This window comes from Symphodus melops (genome assembly GCF_947650265.1).
Source record: "Symphodus melops genome assembly, chromosome: 2".
In the NCBI taxonomy this organism is placed as follows: Eukaryota; Metazoa; Chordata; class Actinopteri; order Labriformes; family Labridae; genus Symphodus; species Symphodus melops.
The window spans coordinates 21305397-21323762 of NC_136692.1; the positions used below are offsets into that span (position 1 = coordinate 21305397).

The 18366-nt window shown below is 40.3% G+C and overlaps 1 protein-coding gene across 6 annotated transcripts in view; it reads left to right on the forward strand.

Annotated features, from left to right (window-relative positions):
• Window positions 1-18366, forward strand: part of rims1b (regulating synaptic membrane exocytosis 1b) — a 76474-nt gene that overhangs the window by 30067 nt on the left and 28041 nt on the right. For 5 of the 6 annotated variants that reach the window (XM_079337745.1, XM_079337746.1, XM_079337742.1 and 2 more), the window contains 7 exons: window positions 8068-8360; window positions 8780-9669; window positions 15369-15409; window positions 15564-15674; window positions 15780-15879; window positions 16357-16480; window positions 16942-16988. In XM_079337745.1, coding sequence (XP_079193871.1) covers window positions 8068-8360; window positions 8780-9669; window positions 15369-15409; window positions 15564-15674; window positions 15780-15879; window positions 16357-16480; window positions 16942-16988 — 1606 coding nt within the window. Of the gene's footprint in view, window positions 1-6732; window positions 7221-8067; window positions 8361-8779; window positions 9670-15368; window positions 15410-15563; window positions 15675-15779; window positions 15880-16356; window positions 16481-16941; window positions 16989-18366 lie in introns of those variants that run through there. The other variant, XM_079337744.1, reaches the window with a different exon arrangement.

An 18366-nucleotide genomic window follows, 5' to 3' on the forward strand; every position in this document is an offset into this window, starting at 1 on the left:
CAGATCTCTGGTGTTATGACTAAAAGGGCATGACTATGATTATGAGCCAGAATCACCCTGGAACACGTAATGATAGAGGCAATGTTATGTGTTCAAGTCATTTACTATACAGATTGAGCATGTGTCCCCAGCTCCTCCACTTGTACAAAAATGAAGTCAAGCAATCCCGAAAATGGCTGGTGGCTGGTAGCTGGTGGCGCAGCAGTATTGACTTCCTGTACATTTTGCATACCAAAACACAACTTACAGGAAAAAAATGCAGAGATCCTTCAGTTCAGCATAAATAGTCTTTTTCAGTTTGAAGCAGATACTTATGGTTACAGCAAATTCAGTGACTCTTGTGTTATATTTCCTCTCTCTATTGCTCCTCTTCTCTGCTTTTCTGGTGCACACAGCTTCACGGGAGCGATATCTAATTTTCAAATTTGACCCATGTCTCATCTGTCAACATGGACGCTTTATTGTTCATGAACAATACCATAGCCAGTCAGTAGGGGGAGCTAAACATTTTTTGGCTGCGGTTTATGGAGTTATGTCATTTATCACTTTATACAGTACAGTCTATGGTTCAAGTGCTCACACTTAAACCATTAATTGAAGTCCTTCATTTTGAATGTGCAACTAATATCACATAGAAAAATCTCGAACGAAAAGCAAAAATCTTTAACAAGATAATTGCCACTCACACATTACTCCATTGCAGCACTCAAACATTCATTCATTACTGTGATAAATACAGCTTACATTTTTCCCCACATAATAGATGTGTGTGTGTGTGTCTCCTTTAACACTCAGCACGCTCACACAAACACTAAACACAGGTTTATAGTCACACTGATAAAGCCACACTCCTTTCTAAATCAAGCTGACACTGCACCTTTTTTTTACTGGCAGGGAGGATGCACTGCATCATCTCAATCATGTTTCTCAGTATAAGATAGCTAACCCGTTGCTGTCTCCTCCTCCTTCTCCTCTCTCTCAGAATCTAGAGAGCATCTGCTTTAGTCTCTGTAACACTCTCTTGCACCTTTTACCGATTCAAAAGCATCTCCATTTAACTCTTAGTCCATCTGTTTTTATCTCAGACACCACTCTGAAACTGCACACATTTCCTGGAAGAATGAGGTCACACATATTACATCAAAATCTTGTTTTTTAAGCTGACTGATAAGATTAAGTAAGGCTTACATTGTATGTGTAATAATAATACCAATTTGACCTCATCTGGCAAAAACACTATAGCCACATGGACAAGAAAATCATTATATGTAGCAGACGACACAACAGTAGTGTCCATTCTAATGTTGCTTTTAATTCGGTTCCTTAGCTAGCATTGATAACAAGGCAGCACCTTGAATGAGCAAAGGCGGAAGAGAACATGTTACTTGTGTGTGTTACATATGGATACAGGATACATGTTATATAAATTTAGTCAGACTGACTGGTGACTGGCTCACTTAACTTCTGTAATTTAGCATTAGCCAAGAAGCCAAAATAAGAAAAATGGCCAAATAGCCATCAGAATTAGACAGTTACCAGGAATAATGGTTGCACCTTACATGCAAACTAGCATTAGCTGCTCCTCTCAGCTACCCTCTTACTTTCAAACGGTTGTTTCTTGAGGCTCTTTAAAAACCAACATGGTTACAGGCAGAATTCAAAACTCTATCCACAGTCCACCCACTAATGGGAAACATCACAGTGGTAATCTCCATTTCTTATATACAGCTTAGTTGAGGTTGTGGTTGGATGGGTCAACAAAAATGTGCACTTTGACTTCAATGTGTTCTGCCCGCTATATCAATCAGGAGAGACAAGTGAATATAGAACATTATTTATTGCAATGAATAATATGAAGATGTAATTTTACAGACATTTTTTGGCGTTTGGACTCTATGGGTTGGATGATGAATTTGGAGAATAAAATCCTTTGCGTCATTAGAATAGAGCTCCCCGTTTCAACCAAAACCTTGTTTTACTGAAATAGATTTTTCTGTCTAAATCCAGCCAATTTATGACTAAGTACTACTGAAGACCTATAAGGGTAGATGCCAACACAAACACTAATGGTCATTTTTGTGGATATGAAGGAAATGTACAACATAACTGCTATAATAATTTGAAGGTTGAATAGAAACAGATCACCAAAATGAAAGTATTTTAAGCAGTGTCAGCAAGCACAGGCAATTGATGTGTTCCCGCCCGCTGATGGGGGCTTATCAAGAAAGCGCTCGTTATACTGTATGTGCCTATTTGGAATTCAATAATATTCACAACACATAAGCTATAGTATTATTGTTTAATTGTAACAAGCCTACTTGTTCAGGGATGTAGATCACAGGAAGCAGCTAGAGACTTTTCTCCATGATCTTGAGATCAGAAATGTGCAGCCAGCTTGGATTTACAGCCACCAAAGCTCTGATTTGCTCTCAACATTCCTCGAGCGTGTTTTGCCTGCTTGCAGAGTTGATCTACTACCTTATTAGAGGAAATGGAGCATTATGTCTTTTGCGGTCGTCTTTCTTCATCCCACCATTCAAGATTTACCATTCACTTAACGATGGCAGTTTACACCCAGTGCTGCATCATATATCATTCTATCAATGTGTGTGTTGTTGGTAGGGTCACCGCACGCGCTCGCTGAAAGCCAACCACACCTTCACCAATGCCTCTCCCCTCCCCCGTCGCTCCCGTTTGTTCAGCCCATTGAAGGAAAAGCTGATGTTCACACAATCCAGAGCTAAACGAATGCTGTTCTTGCTTTGAGCGGTTTGTTGAATGCTGCTGCTGTCGGCTGAGCTGCGGCAGCAACAACGTCTTCACCATTTTGTCAGCAGATGGATGGAGCATTGCTGGGGGCGGGAGATGAAGGGAAGGGGTGTGAGATGGATACCTATGAGTGACAGGTTTGTGGTGTCTTCATTTGTCAAGTCAGCCAGGTGTGTCAGTTGTGCTAGAGGGGGAGGAGAAATAAAATAAGAAAATAAATGGAAAAAGTTGAGTGCAGGAAATGGAATAAAAAATTAAGGAGTAGAAGGAATTGGACATAATTGGTCAGAAGAGAAAGGCCAGGAAGCAACATAAACGTAAAGGAGGGTAAAAGAGTGATTTAAGGAGGAAACACAAAAGAAGTAAAATGGCAGAAGGTTAAATATTAAATAAAGTGTTGAAAGGAAAGGGGAGGAAAAGGAAAGGAGACTTCAAATAAAGAAATAAAATGAAGGGTCAAAGTATACGAAAAGAGAGGAATGGAAGCAGGGGAATTAAATAAAAGTATACAGTAAGAGTAGAGGGAAAACAAGAGTAGTTGAAGCGAGCTAGTTGAAGAGACAGGATGGAGAGCATGGACAATCAAAAGAAATAAAAAAAAGGGACACATGTCAGGAGAGAGTATTAGAAAGAGGGACTTGGAAATTTAAAGCAAAGAAAGACAGAACTATTCCCCTTCCACACGTTCAATACTAAACATGTCCTGTTTTATTCTTGGTCGAACTGCATGCGTGAACCTAAAAGAGATCTGAATACAAACATGTAGCGTTCATACTAAACCTATGCAAAGTTTTTAACACAAGAGTGAGGCGACAGTGAAGTGGTGTACTGCCTCTCTGAAGACTTGGTCGGAGCTGTATTAGCAAATTATGGAGCGAAGCTGTAAGACATGCCCACCCAGAAGCTCACTAAATACATTTGTACAGTTTGTTTTAGTTCCCTTTTTTTTATTTTTTTTTATATACTTTATTAATCCCACGAGGGGAAATTCGGTTTTCACTCTGCATTAATGGAGAGGTCTCAGAGTGAGGTTGCTGCCCACAGCGGGCGCTCCAGAGCAGTTTTTGGGGTTCGGTGCCTTGCTCAGGGGCACCTCGGCAGTGCTCAGGAAATGGACTGGCACCTCTCCAGCTACCAGACCAGTTTCCGGACTTGGTCCGTGCCAGGACTTGAACCGGCGACCCTCCGGTTCCCAACCCAAGTCCCTACAGACTGAGCTACTGCCGCCTCCTTTGCTGTCAGTTAGTGGTGACACGCTCTATTTTTCTTTGGGTGCATTCAGATTATTCCTACTATCTACTTTTACTATCCACTTTATCTCAACCCATTGAAAACATCATATGGTTTAGGAAAGGTGTTAGGAGAGTTCATAAAAGACTTAGGGAAAGGTGATCGCATTGTTCTGACACTCCCACCACATTTCCACTAGGCGACGTAATAATGATGCGACGCAACGGAGATTAGTGACATGGGTCTGCCGTGGTTGGACTACAAAAAGCTTGTCTAAAAATCTTTCCCCAGAGCCTTCTTACCAGTAATATATTCCTTATACAAGATTGGAATTAAAAAATAAGGTCTATATAAGATTCCAGGATACTTCACTTTGGCCGTTTTACAACATCCGCATCACGTTCACCACCTCTGGGTTTAAGATTGTTCAGGCAAATTATTGCAGTGCTAACTTCCATGATCTGCATCCCATTTCTTTTTTAATCAACAAGGTTTTATAGGCCTATTACAATTTCTTGTATTAAATCAACTTCAAATAACAGCAAAGCATCTCCACTAAACATGAAACAATGTACAAAAGTAAACCTTCTTCACACATAAAATAAAAAGAAAGAAAGAAAAGGAATGGAAAGCTCCTAACAAATGATTAATCAAATCAATATAGAAACCAAATGCACATTTCTTCTCCAACAGATCGTTAGTTATCATCAACGATCGAACACACGAATCCCTTTAAAAGTTGCAGCCGCAATAAATTGTGGGGAGGCACTTTCTCATCTTCTTTCGTAAAGGATGGTCCAGTGTTTCCTATGCTAAAGGAGGTTATAAAGGAAGCATTGACCCACCTTTCCTTAACTTTTTGAGAATTCGAACCACTCTTTTCATGGCCGCCACTTAAATGCTTCCGGGGTTAAGGAAAAAAGGCTAACACTCCGTCAAACACACACACCAACAACACACATGCACACACCGCTTTGTTCCCCTTTTCTCACTGGCTGATTTCTGTGGTTTTGGTTACCATGGAGAAACACATTTTTAGGCAGAAGGAGGTTGACATAATTTCATGAGAGAGATGGCACTGCATATTCTAGACACACATGCACATACACACACACACACCTCGCCTACGGGCAGTCGCCCACGCCACACTCGTCTTCCAGGCAAGAAGGTTTCAGAAATTTCCTATATACATACTGATCACATATATGCACACGCAAACTCATTCTCACGGCACTGCAGCCCTTCACATCGTGCAGTGAGGCAGAGCGATGAACTCGAGCTGACACCAGAGTGGGCTGCCTCTGGACGGAGTGAAATGATTGGTTGGCTTAGCTGGCTGAGGGTCTGACATCACACTCCGGCTTGTCCAGCAGCAGATACCACTGAGAATACATGTTCCGCACACATTACAGGGTGGAGCTTCTGCATCTTATGTACACAAACATGCACGCACGCACACACACGTACACACACACAGTTCAGTACACACATAATTAATTCCCCCTGTGATATCTTTCAGGCTATCCAGGAAAACAGAGCACAATCACTCCAGTGAAGGATTATATGTATAATACCCTTTGTGTGTGCGAGTGTGTGTGTGAATGTTTGCGTGCGTGTGAGTGAGTGAGTGTGTGCTCATGTGGCATCTAACTTCTTCATTGTTTTCTACTGTCCCCCCATCTGTGCTGTATGGTCTAAAGCACATATCAAACCCATGCAGCTATGCCATTATAAAATGCGATTTTGTATTTGTTTTGTGTGATAACATACACAGTCCGTTCTTCCATTATGTTTGTTCTTCTATATGAAGTTCTCATTCAAGGATTAAGCTTGTGGATTACAGCATTCACTCCATTTTGTTTGGCGGCTACTAGAAAATCAACCTATAGAAACATACGGGTCATCACTCTCCCAACAATGCACAGTAACAGAGTTAACACAAAGAAATGATGGGCTGCAAAGGGAATTATTTGTTTATACACTGCAAAAATATTACAGTCCTGCGTTTTTTAATGTGTAGAAAAGCAGTACATCTCTTGTTGTGTCATCATAGTTATGGTTTGCATGGTGGCATTTTTTTTGGATCCTATCCGCTGCACTGTACTCAAGGTTTTTTTTTTTATATTAGACAAAAGTTATGTAAAACGTTTTAAATTGCTCTAAGCTTTTGATATTGCTGCAAAGGGGTCCATACTGAAATATAGGGTTATAACATTTTGCACAACATTTTAATGATACTAGTATACACAGAAATGCTTTACTGCTCACATCTCAGATGAGCTCTCATGAGACAACTGTTTCTTTCAAAATCAGCTTGGCCTTGAGTTTTTTTTAAATCCCTGGTATAAACATGCTTTACCTGTGTTAGTTATGGATATGAAAGCATGATTCTACATTTTCTGTTCTTGGGAATTGAACTTAAGTGGCAAATTATTCAAAATTTTACGTAACTGTATATAAGAAAATGTTTTCCAAGTTGCGCTGTTGATGTATACGAGGCAGCTGAGTTTCCCCATCATGCAATTGGAAAAAAGACTGAAGGGGGGTCTTACTTGCTTGTGGTCTTAATTTGTAACCTGTGTACAGTTGTGCCTCAGGGGGGTTTATAAGCTGGAAATTCTGATTTGTGAGCTAGTATTGTCAGCCGATGATGGGTTGAATAATGGTGAGGAGCTGAAAGGATTACTGCCGACTGCTAATCTGTTGCCCCTCCGTTGAGGTAAAGAGGTGGATAAAGTCAGGGGAAGAGAGAGAGGGAGAGAGAGAGAGAGGGAGAGAAAGAGAGAGAGAGAGAGCGAGAGAAAGAGAGAGAGACGGTATTTTGCAGCTGGATGTCCGCTGGACAGCTGTGGGCCGTGCGGGCGGCTGATTTACTTTAGATTAGTCTGGACATGCGCCAACTGGGATTCAATCAGGCCATGATGAATGTGCTTTGGCACTCTGAAGGCTAACCGCTAACTGCTACACTGAGGGCTAAGAGTGCATTCCCACTGACCATCAAGGAGTAACATTTTGGGGATTTCTGGAGTTCCCAGTGGTGGTTTGCTTCTAACTTGAGCCAAGGTTGTGCAGAGTGGAATACAAGAGACGATTGTGTTTTCCTTCTTCGATGCCCTGGATTTATTTTACTGAAAATAAACCGCTGGGATTATATACGGAGGGAGATAAATCCTGTTTTTTTGCTGCTGAAGTGAGGTGATATTCAGTAGCCATGGCTCAATGTGAGTATCTCATGTCTTCCATGGATTTCACATAGTATGAGAAGAAATAAAATTCAATCATGCCTTCTGTATGTGACTCTGTTCATCAATCTTACTTTACAGTCGTGTTCAAGAGTTTAATGACAGTAAATCATTGCCAGCATGATGAGTAATGCAGTGAAGAAGATAGCTTTGCTCCTTTTCTTTTTAAAAGGAAGAAACAAACATTTATTTTTTTTGCTTTTCAAACTCTTCTCCAGAATTGATATTATAATATTTGATTTCAGTAGCAAATCATTTGCATTAGAAGTCGAAAAGGTTGCAGCACTGGCATCAGAGCAGAGGTGAACCATGAGTTTTTAAGTGCCTGAAGTTTTTTTGTAGAAAGCAAAACAGAACTTATCTTCGCGTTTGCTATTTGTTAACATTTTGGTAATGTTGACATGGCAATGTATCATACTAGTCTTATGGACATGCTCTCTGATATCTTAATAGCTGTTGCACAGGTTAGAGATTCAAATTCATGTGAGGTGACAGACACTGTTCAATGTTTGTGAAAGATAGATAGATAGATAGATAGATAGATAGATAGATAGATAGATAGATAGATAGATAGATAGATAGATAGATAGATAGATAGTACCACCACCACAAATCCCAATGTGATATTCTATCTACTAAGTATACAGTGTTTCCTTCTTGTGATCCAAGGCTGTATGTTTAAGAGAATAAATTGTGCCAGATGAATGTTGACAATCCCGCAACTTTATGGATTCAAGCATGTCCAACAACTATTTGGTTAATGTTTTTTTTTTTCATAACTCTGAGCCCGCTGTGCAAACACGTTTTGTCTCTTCCCCTCCTGTAGGTGATGTGGGTATGCAACCTATGCCGTAAACAGCAGGAGATTCTCACCAAATCAGGAGAATGGTTTTCTGGATCAGGGGTGCGGCCTGGGAGCCTGGGCACCTCCTTAAACAACCTAACCACAGGAGGTGAGGCTCAACGAAACGGAAAACTACTCCGCTCCAGATCCCAAGCCTCGTCCTCTGGCAATACAGGGCCACAAGACGGGACACAGCCACCCTCTGGCGTCACTGCTGCCAAGGGTGCTGACAACATGCCCGGGACACGGTCTCAAAGTGAGCCACCTAAAGAAAAGTAAGCATACAAATGAAGATACACACACTAAACATATGTTGCAGATACTGCAGGAATTCTCATTGTACAACTCTTGCCTGTTGTTTCTTTAGCATTATGAAGTGAAGAATTTGAGATTAATATTTATTAAAAACTGAGAAAGCGGAGACAGGCTAAAGCTGTGGTATATTAATCCCTTTGGATAGAAAATAGATCTGTGTCTGTTCTAGTTAAACCAATGGAGAAGCTGGGTCACAGATATGTGTCTGAAGATCTTTGATTTTATTTGTATTCTGCATTCATCTAAAGTGACTAAGGTTTTTTTTTAACTTAATATAGTTTCACAAAACACTTGTCTCCCATCTTATTTTTGAACAGATCCTTCAAACCTGTCTGTAGACTACATGATGCATTCTTGTATTAATACTTCTCTTATTCAGGAAAAGGCCAGTGTCCCTCCATGAACAAAATGGTAAGGGAGGAACGGGTCGGGGAAGTGGTCGCAGAGCTGCTGGGAAGTTGCCGTCTCAGTCGTCCTTGGATGAGAGAGTGATGTCTGGGGAAAGAGGAGAGAGGCGGTTGGGAGAAGGACGGAGGCTGGAGAAGATCCATTCTCAGGACTACGAGGAGGGGCAGGAAAACTTTTGTTTTTCAGAAACCCACCGAAGACGCCCAGAGGATGAAGAGCAGAGAGAACGCAAGCGTCGTGAAGAGGAGTTTCAGAATCGTTACCGTAGTGACCCCAACCTGGCACGGTACCCAGTAAAACCACAGAAAGAGGAACAGGAGATGCGCATGCATGCTAAGGTTTCCAAGGTCCGCCATGAAAGACGACATAGTGATTTGGCCATCAATGAGGTGGGACTGGGACCTGAAGGAGGCAGTGCAGGGGAGGTGCCCGAGAATCGACTTGCAAGGAGGGGTGGAGGTAGGGAGGGAGACCGCAAGGCTGGCCTGGAGAACCACAGAGCCTACTCTGTGGATAGGACCGTGGGGGTTGGAGGGGGAGCTCCACCAGCCGGAGGTGGAGTGAGATCAGGACCTCAACCTGGGGAACTGGTGCCTCCAGATTGGGGTCCTAACAAAGGCCGCCTAGATCCCGGCACAACACGGACACCAAGAGACAAGGGTGGGGATAACCTGCTGAGGAAGGACTCCCAAAGCTCGGACCAGTCTGAATCTTTACGGCCGCCCCCTCCACGGACGTACAAGAGTAAGCGCGGAGTCAACAAGAGGCAGATGTCTATCAGCAGCTCAGAAGAGGAGGGTGGCTCCACGCCTGAGTACACCAGCTGTGAGGACGTGGACATGGAAAGCATCAGTGAGAAAGGTCAGTCAGACAGATGTGCTCACTCCACTAGCTTACTTAGCTAAATATAGCCAAAGTTGCATACCTTGCACTGTCTGCTGCCATCCTTTTCCTTGCATTAACCACTGTTCCTTAAAGTTATTGCTTAAGCTAGCTTTAATCCTTCGTTGTCTTCTTCTAACCATCAAAAGTTGCTAAGAGTCACATCCTTGATCTGAACATGTGATCCTCAGTCTTTCTCATCACTGACACGAATACGACCAGATTTTTCCTGTACCAGCCACTGTGTACCAAGTGTGGGCGCGGTTTAAGACAGATCTGAAAGATTTGATGGCTATTTGTTGCAGATAATTAATGAGAACTCAAAAGATCTGGATTAAATGACTTGATAAAAGATCAGATTTATTTACTGAATTGTTGAGGCTGTGAAGATGAAAGATGGCCGCAAAAGATTCATTGACCATGTAACAGCTGAGTATAAAAAGAGAGTCATAATCCTACCATTGATTGCTTTTCCTGTTTCAACACTTTATGGAACTGGCCTCCAGAATAGGTTTGGTAGTAGATTTACCGTAATGCGCAAAAAAGGCTAGGATATATTCGCTGCTGGGATTATTCTAATACTGGCACATTCTAATTTCGGACTTAAAAAACTTTAAATTATATGACAGGATGAAGCATCCAACCAATACACGGTGCATCACAATCCCCGTGTGTCATCTACACCTCTATGCTATGGCTAAAACCCTGCTGCTCTCAGGACAGCTCTCATTTATTTGCAGAGTCCCTGTGATTTAGGCCAGCAGATTTGTGGAATTAGGCCAGTGGCTTGCATGCTACGTAATACTTAGGAATCATCCAGCTGCGTCAACCAACCGTGGACCACTAGCTTAAACCTAGCATGATGCTGTTTGCACACTGTTATCACTCCTCAATTCTATTGTATGTTCTATTGTCAATTCTTGACAATGCTAAAAGCAGCAAGGGAGTGCTAGTTTGAGGGGCAATAGGTAGAGTTAGCTGTGCTCCAGCAGCTTATAAGTGGTTTGATCCAGATGTTTTAATCCAGATTACTATAAATCAGGAACTGCTAATAAAGGGAAGGTGTGGATTGAGTTTATTAGCTGTTTTAAACATTCTTCAGCAAGCTGGGCTTCAACCTGATGTCTATTTCAGAGTCAGCTTTATTGGCTAGGTATGTTTAACACACAAGGAATTTAACTTTGGTAGACTTTGTGTTTATACTTTTATTTATGGCATGAAGCCAGTTAAGACAGACAGACAGACAGACAGACAGACAGACAGACAGACAGATAATGTACTTTGGAGAGATGTCAGAGTGCGGTGTCTGCCCTCACTGGAGGGAGCTTAGTGCCTTTCTCAAGGGCGCATTGGCAGTGCTTGAGAAGTGGTCTGGCAAATCTTCAGCTACTAGACCAACGTCCGTATCTTGGTCCATATCAGGACTTGAACCGGTGACCCTCCAGTTCCTTACCCAAGTCCCTGAGCAACTGCTGCCCCCAATTGCACAGTCCATATACCAATCTTTTAGGTCAATTGTAATCAAACTACTTTCGTTTCAATGTTAAAATAGCACATTTGTTTATACATTTGAAATTGAGTTGAGTTCTCTGATGGCATGGCAATAGAAACTGCTAGAGAAAAGGTGTTATAAATCTCATGTTGTTTATTGTCCAGAGTTTAAATCTCACTAGATGTTCACTTCTAGATGTTCTCAAGAGAATTTAGAAGTACATTTGTGATCTTCTGTACTGAGTTGATGACTGGAAGCAGAGCTTTTTCTCTTAGCTGTTATACCACACCGGATTGATTGTGCTTTTGTTTGAGCAACGGTATACACAAGCATCTGCTAAGACAGGATGGTTCATCTCAATGCCCTCAGTACTGTTCATTAAGTCCAAGTTCATTTCAGTCCAAGTGTAGTCCTGGGAGATGTATGAGCCTAAAACGTCAAATTTGTCATTCTCTCTTTACAATCTTTCATCTAATGTTTAGAGCGGCCAGTTTTTTGTTTTGTTCTGTTTGCGGAAGTGGCGCACCGATGTTGATTGTAAGGTTAGAGGAGGAATGGAATACTTCTCTGACAGTCTTGTGATCTGTTTGTTAAAACAAGAGAGAGAGCAGGGATGAAAGAAAGCACTGATATGTATGCATGATAATCATGATAAAATGTTTGGTCATTTTAGTTACGTTTTTCATGTTAAACTAATGTACACAGATTCCTGGTAGTACAGTAGTAACATCTTATGACGTCATATGTCCCCTTGCTTACAACATTGCAACCTGTGCAGTTTATTGTGCCATAACCCATGTATTGTGACATGCACTGGTACTTTACCATCATTCAAATGATGGTTCATATGGTTCATATAATTGCTATGAAAAACACATGATTAACCCAATTTAAGTTCTGGGCCATTTAAAAGTACTACCTCCTGAGCAGGGTCTTTTATAAGAGATGATGATTTACCCTAGAGTTATATTTAGACCCTGGTTGCTGCGGTTAGTTCCTCAAAAGGTCCGTATATTCGGATAAAAGTTCCTGTTTTAGAAAAAAGGGCTTATGGCTCAGATTACAAGCTTTGTTTTTTATTTCATTGCAAAGCAGACATGATGAATAAAATAATGTTGTAATTTTCATGTAAAACAGTAAATTACCGGTATATGTTTCAAGAGTCATCAGAAGGATTGTGTTGACAGAATTTACTATTTTGTTTCCTTTAGGTGAACTACATCCCATAAGATATAAGTCTATAGCACAGATCCAGGTTTTAATGACGCAGCAGTTTTAGAGTAAAACGGAAGAAGGGAGTAATTGTCTTTCTTCCTTGGTGTAAAGAAGTACATAACAATGATGATGGGAGAGAGGAAATAGGAAGGAGAAGTCTGGCTTTGGGATAACAGCATGTCCCAGATTGTTGCACACTTGTAGCTACTGCCTGTGCATGTGTGTGTGTGTGTGTGTGTGTGTGTGTGTGCGTGCTTGTGTGTGATACTAACATTAATTACCTCAAAAGTCCCCATAGAATCAGCATGAAACAATCTTTTTGTACTTTCCTAGTCTGGGTGTTTTAGTACAGAGAACGGTGATGTGGAGAGGGACATGAACAGGACCTTGTATTGGAATGGCAGTGGACTGGTTTGTATTCAGGCTGATCATGCCATCTCTTGTTGAGCTCATCAGCTAAATGGTTATTGCTTTTTTAAACAGCCACATATTCTTTCTTAAAAAATTGGAAACAATACAAGAAGTATTTCATAATATATAATACCTAAATTGTGATACTCATTTTAAAAATGGCTGAGGCTGATAATGACTAATACCACACAAATGCTACAAGGCTTCTTGATTCACTTTTATAAAGCCAAAAGTTCTTAATTTTTCTAAAGTATATATTTTTAAACTGGATATTTCAGTCTTTGTGCCATTTGAAACGCACTTCAGCAGCACATTCCATCACAGATACCATTTTAATATGAACTTCTGGACCTACCAATAATCACTAATAGTTACTCTAGAAATACATTTGTATACTATCATGGCAGTTAGCGCTCTGTAAAATCAGTTTCGTTGGCTGCGTAAGTTTATTCTGTAACTGATTTTTTTGTTTTACAGTTTAACACAGTGGTCTGACCTTACCCATAAGTGTTGTGCCTAATCTGTGTACTCTGTTGCTCTGCTAGCATCTTGACATCTACTCAACACCTGGCTATTGGTTGGGGCAGCTGAAGAGTAAAAGGAAATGTTGGGAGGAGAGAGTAGGGAATGATATGCAGCAAAATGCCAAATTCAGATTCAAACCCATGGCTGCTGCAATGAAGATGAGCATGAGGGGAACAGACATAAACACTAGGCTATCCAGCGCCCCACATGGTGGTGATTACAATCACACATTATTAAATCAAAGTTTCTATATTTGAGCAAGCTAATGTGAAAGTACATTTTGAAATATAACATATCGTTGCAGGTTCAATGCTTGATATTAAGTAGTATAAGCTCAGTTAACTACTGAGGATTGTAGCCTTTGTATGAACCAAAACACCCGCCCTCCTGAGCACAAGGTTTCTCGCATTTTTAACATTTCAGGAGAGGTTGGACCGTACCAAAACCTGGTTGAAATTAATTGAAAAGGAATAGCAAATTATCTTAAATGGAACAAATGATTCAGAAAAAAAATACATGACACATTTTATTGTGGCTGAAGCAAGCCTTTATCAGGTTAGAGGGAGTTCAAGATATGGTGCTTTAGGACATTTTATACGCAATATTGAAGGGATTTTGTTAAGCTTGTGCATTTCAGAGACTAAAATTGTAGTAAGTGCTCTATGACCCATACAACCCTCTACACATATTCACAAACACACACACTCACACACATCTATATACGCACGCACACCATTTATCAGGAACAATACCATGTTAATTCCTGCAGAGAGTTGATCCTTTGATGTAGCATCAGTTAGAAGAGCAGCTCAAATAATCTAGCCAGTGTGTTCATCCTCCAAAACCAAAAAAACCTGACTCAGCAAGTTCAAACTGCAGAGTCAGCTTTTACTTTCCAAGCATCCTTAGTTGATTTTTATATTTGAGATGAGCAGCACTCGAGACTTTCTTTTTTGCATCTCAATCACCCATCCTATTATTGGTTGACCTTTCAGAGCAGTCGTTTTCTGTGTAGCTTACCACTGAATATCTCTAAAGATGTTTTTAATAAACAAAAGTATGTGTTTCATATTTATAACAAAACCTGAAATCTCTTTTTGAATTCTCTCCTTGTATTTGCCAAAAACTTCAAGTGAAACAAATTTTCCTTTACCCTTGCCCCCAATCTGGCATAGTTGTATTCATGTGGTGGAAAAGTGGCCGTGAACATTGCAAGCGGCTCTGGTTGGGTGATAATGGGCCAGTTAGTTCTTCTACCTGGGCCGACCATCTGTCAGTGTTAATGAGAGCTGGGGAAACTATGACAGTGACTGGTGTCTTTATTTCTGCCAGGCTCTGGCAGCAATTTCTTTTCACTTGCCAACATACAGCAAAGTGAATCAGTTTGTTTATGAATGAAGTTGTTGTCTTCAGCTGTTTCAATGAATGTACAGTACTGACAATTAGCTCAGCAATGTAAGATTGTAACTTCTAAACAGGGAATATCAGTTGTTTCAATAACTCTGTGACTTTGTCGAATGTATGTCATATTTTAAAGGTCCCATATTATGCTTTTTTTCTGGTCTGAAGTCTTTTTTCCAGGTGTCTTGTGCATGTTCAGGGACATCTATAGCTTCTCCTACCCTCTCCTGTTAGCAGTAGCAATAACTGCATGTAAAGCTTGCCTACTTGTAATCATTCCTAATTTGACAAGATTTGAAGGAAGGGACTGAATTATTAGAAACATGTTTACTGATGAATCTACTAAGAAATATGTGTTGTTGTTTTTTTACTCTATTCCACACAATCTGATTTTTTTTTGCAATCAGTGAATTCCATCTTTGTTGGCTTTCAGAATAAGGGACACTACTAACAGGAAAGAGAGGCCCCCAAACTATGTCTAAGTCTGGAAGTTATTTTAGTTGAAGACTATTCAATTCTAGTATTTGATATCTACAACGTAAACTACATCATATGATAAACAATTGCTACACATGCAGTAATACCGTACAAACAGAGAAGCATAACTAACTTTCCTCCTCTTCCATCCATACAGGTGACTGGGATTGTCATTCTCTAGATCCTACAGTTTGGCATGTAAGTTTATGAAAAACAAAACAGATTTATGACAGGATGGGATTTTGTTTACCCTAATAGTTACTCAAACACCAAATAGGTTTACATTTCTTACCATTTTCTCTTAACCATTTTTGTTCTCTGTCTATTCTCTGCCTCACAACTTCTTTTGCAGCATCCAGTTACGTGGCAGCCATCCAAGGAGGGTGACCACCTAATCGGACGAATCACTCTCAGCAAAAGGTCAGCCATGCCGCGGGAGGCTGGTTCGCTCCTTGGGCTAAAAGTAAGCATTTACATACAGCATGTTGAATACTGCCTGTTGAGCAATAACTGAATTCAGCACGTACCTCTAATCCTATCCTTTGCTCTTTGTCTCCTTAATGTGCAGGTGGTGGGAGGAAAGATGACAGAGATGGGGAGACTCGGGGCCTTTATCACAAAAGTAAAGAAAGGCAGCCTGGCAGATGTCGTGGGACACTTACGAGCAGGTATAAATCCAATAAGCTTTCATCTAGAGTTGTTTGATAATGGCTATTTTCTTGTCACGTTTGAATAGAAATTCAATACTGTATATAATATAAAATTGGAGCAAAAAGATTGTTCCCTAAAAAGTTAACTTAAACTGGAAAAAAGAACAAAAAAAAACAAGAACAGATTCTAGCCAACACGGTGTGATCTTGTTAAAAAAGGAACATTTGTAGGCGAAATCCAAAGACACATTCTCCATGTGCCATTCAATGTTAGTTTTCTGCTGTCAGTCAGCAGCTGCGAAAGCAAACCCTTTTTGTTTCCATAAATTCATCAGAACAAATGTTGTTTTCATCCCTGGTAATCGACTTTTAATTCAGTTAAAGTTACAGTTTAAAAACAAAAAAAGATGGATTGATGGATAAATGGATTGGTGGGTAGATGGATGGATGGATGCACTAAAGATGTAATCTATTTGTCAACCATCTTGGTTACAGGGGATGAAGTGTTGCAGTGGAACGGGAAGTCTTTGCCTGGACTAACAAAGAAAGAAGTGTACAACATTATCCTTGAATCCAAGGCTGAACCTCAAGTGGAAATTGTTGTGTCAAGACCTATAGGGTAAACTCAATGTTGCTAATAATGGATTCATATTACTAAAGTGTTTGAGTAATGGTATTGACTTTCTGACGGATACCTTTGATATGTCTCCTTCCTTTATCTAAAAGCTCTATCCACCGAATTATGTCCAAAAACTTCTTGAGAAAAGTGTATAGAGCATATCAGTAAGTAGAGTTGGTTTATAGGTGGAGCCCCTTCATGTAAATTTTCCCTGAAATCTTAAGATCCAAGAGAAAACCATCCTCCTCTCCCTACAACCCATCATGTTTGAGATGTAGATGTGTTTATCATCAACTGCTTGCTTTTTCCCCCACCGTGCAACTGGTTGGTTGCCATGAGCCTTTTACTCATTCATTTTTTTTAAGATGAATGTACACCTGTCTTTACATTGCAAGTATCTTGATGGAGATTCAACACCTAGTGAAATGAGGAATTCACTGACTTTCTTTCCCTTTTTTCAGAGACATTCCAAGAATCCCAGAGTCATCCCACCCTCCTCTAGAATCTAGTAAGTTTTTTTTTTTTTTATATATATATGAGGAGCTTTCTTCCTTATCTTATCAAGAAACTGTAAACTGATTTTTTCCTGTTGTCATGTGGGCAAGTGTCTGACCCTGATACATATGGATTGGGTGAATGTCCGTTTCAGTCTTTATTGGCCTATGTCTTGTCGACCTACACGAGTAAAAGCCTAGCAACCTGATGCTCACAGGCAAGCTTCCCTCCAGGATATGCTCTACATATTCCTGGTTCTCTGGTTTCAGTCATAAGATGCCGCAGCTCCCCTTTGCCAATTATTTGAGGGACTATGAATCAAAGTTCTTCACAATTAAAAGAGGAAAGTTAAAGCTGATAAAGACAACACAGAGTATAATTAATTAAAGCCATCTTATATAAGAACGTTTTAAAGAAGCTAAAGATGTAGACTGTGTCATTGTGATTGGCAGATAGTTTCACGATCATGGGCCTCCGACTGCGTACACATGGCCACCTTTTCTAACCAGCCAGGTTATCAGAGCCACTGAGCTAAAGGATCGGCCAGGCAAATGCACTGTTAAAAGATCTGTTAAATATTTTGGAGCAAGACCATTCAAAGCCATTTAAGCAATCAATAAAATCTCTAAATCAATTTGACTGAAACAGGCAGCTAGTGTGAGCTGGCAAGAACAGGAGGGATCTGCATATATTTGTCTGTCCATGATATGCTCTGTGTTCCGTATGTGGAGGACGCTATGAGTGATACTGATACTAATGTTATGATTGCATTAAAATAATCTACATGAGAAAAGATAAAAGCATGAAGAATTTTGTGCGACGAGAGAGAGAGAAAGAGAGAGGAATTATATTGTTATATTGTAATTGAATTATTTAGATGAAAAAAAGAAAGATGTCTTAAATGTGGCGCCCAGATTTTTTCCTCTCCATATTGTTGTTCTCAGTGTTCATAATTGTTTTTGTGGACCTAGTGTCCTACAGAAAAGGCTGGAGGACTGAGTATGACCAAGTATTATTAAAACATCAGATTTATCTTCCTTGAGCGCTTAAAAGTATTAAGACATCCAGCATTTGAGAAATGAAAGTCAATTATGTAAACTGTTCTAGCTTTTTTGATCTGACAGAAGTTGAAATGGGAGCAGAGTTTCATAGCGCTTTATCAAAAGTTCAACTCTTTAATCCTCACATATTATTATGAACTTCTTTTAGGGTTAAAAGATGAGATTGTATAGTAGCTGACATTGGTTAGTGTTTGAACGGTAGCTTGGCTCAACCCAGGATATAGGGTGAGGAGCTCAGATATCAGAAGGGAACCTGGAGTAGAACTGCTGTTCTTTTGCATTGAAAGAACTTAAACTAAGGGGTTGGGGCATCCTGACGCCTTCCTTTTG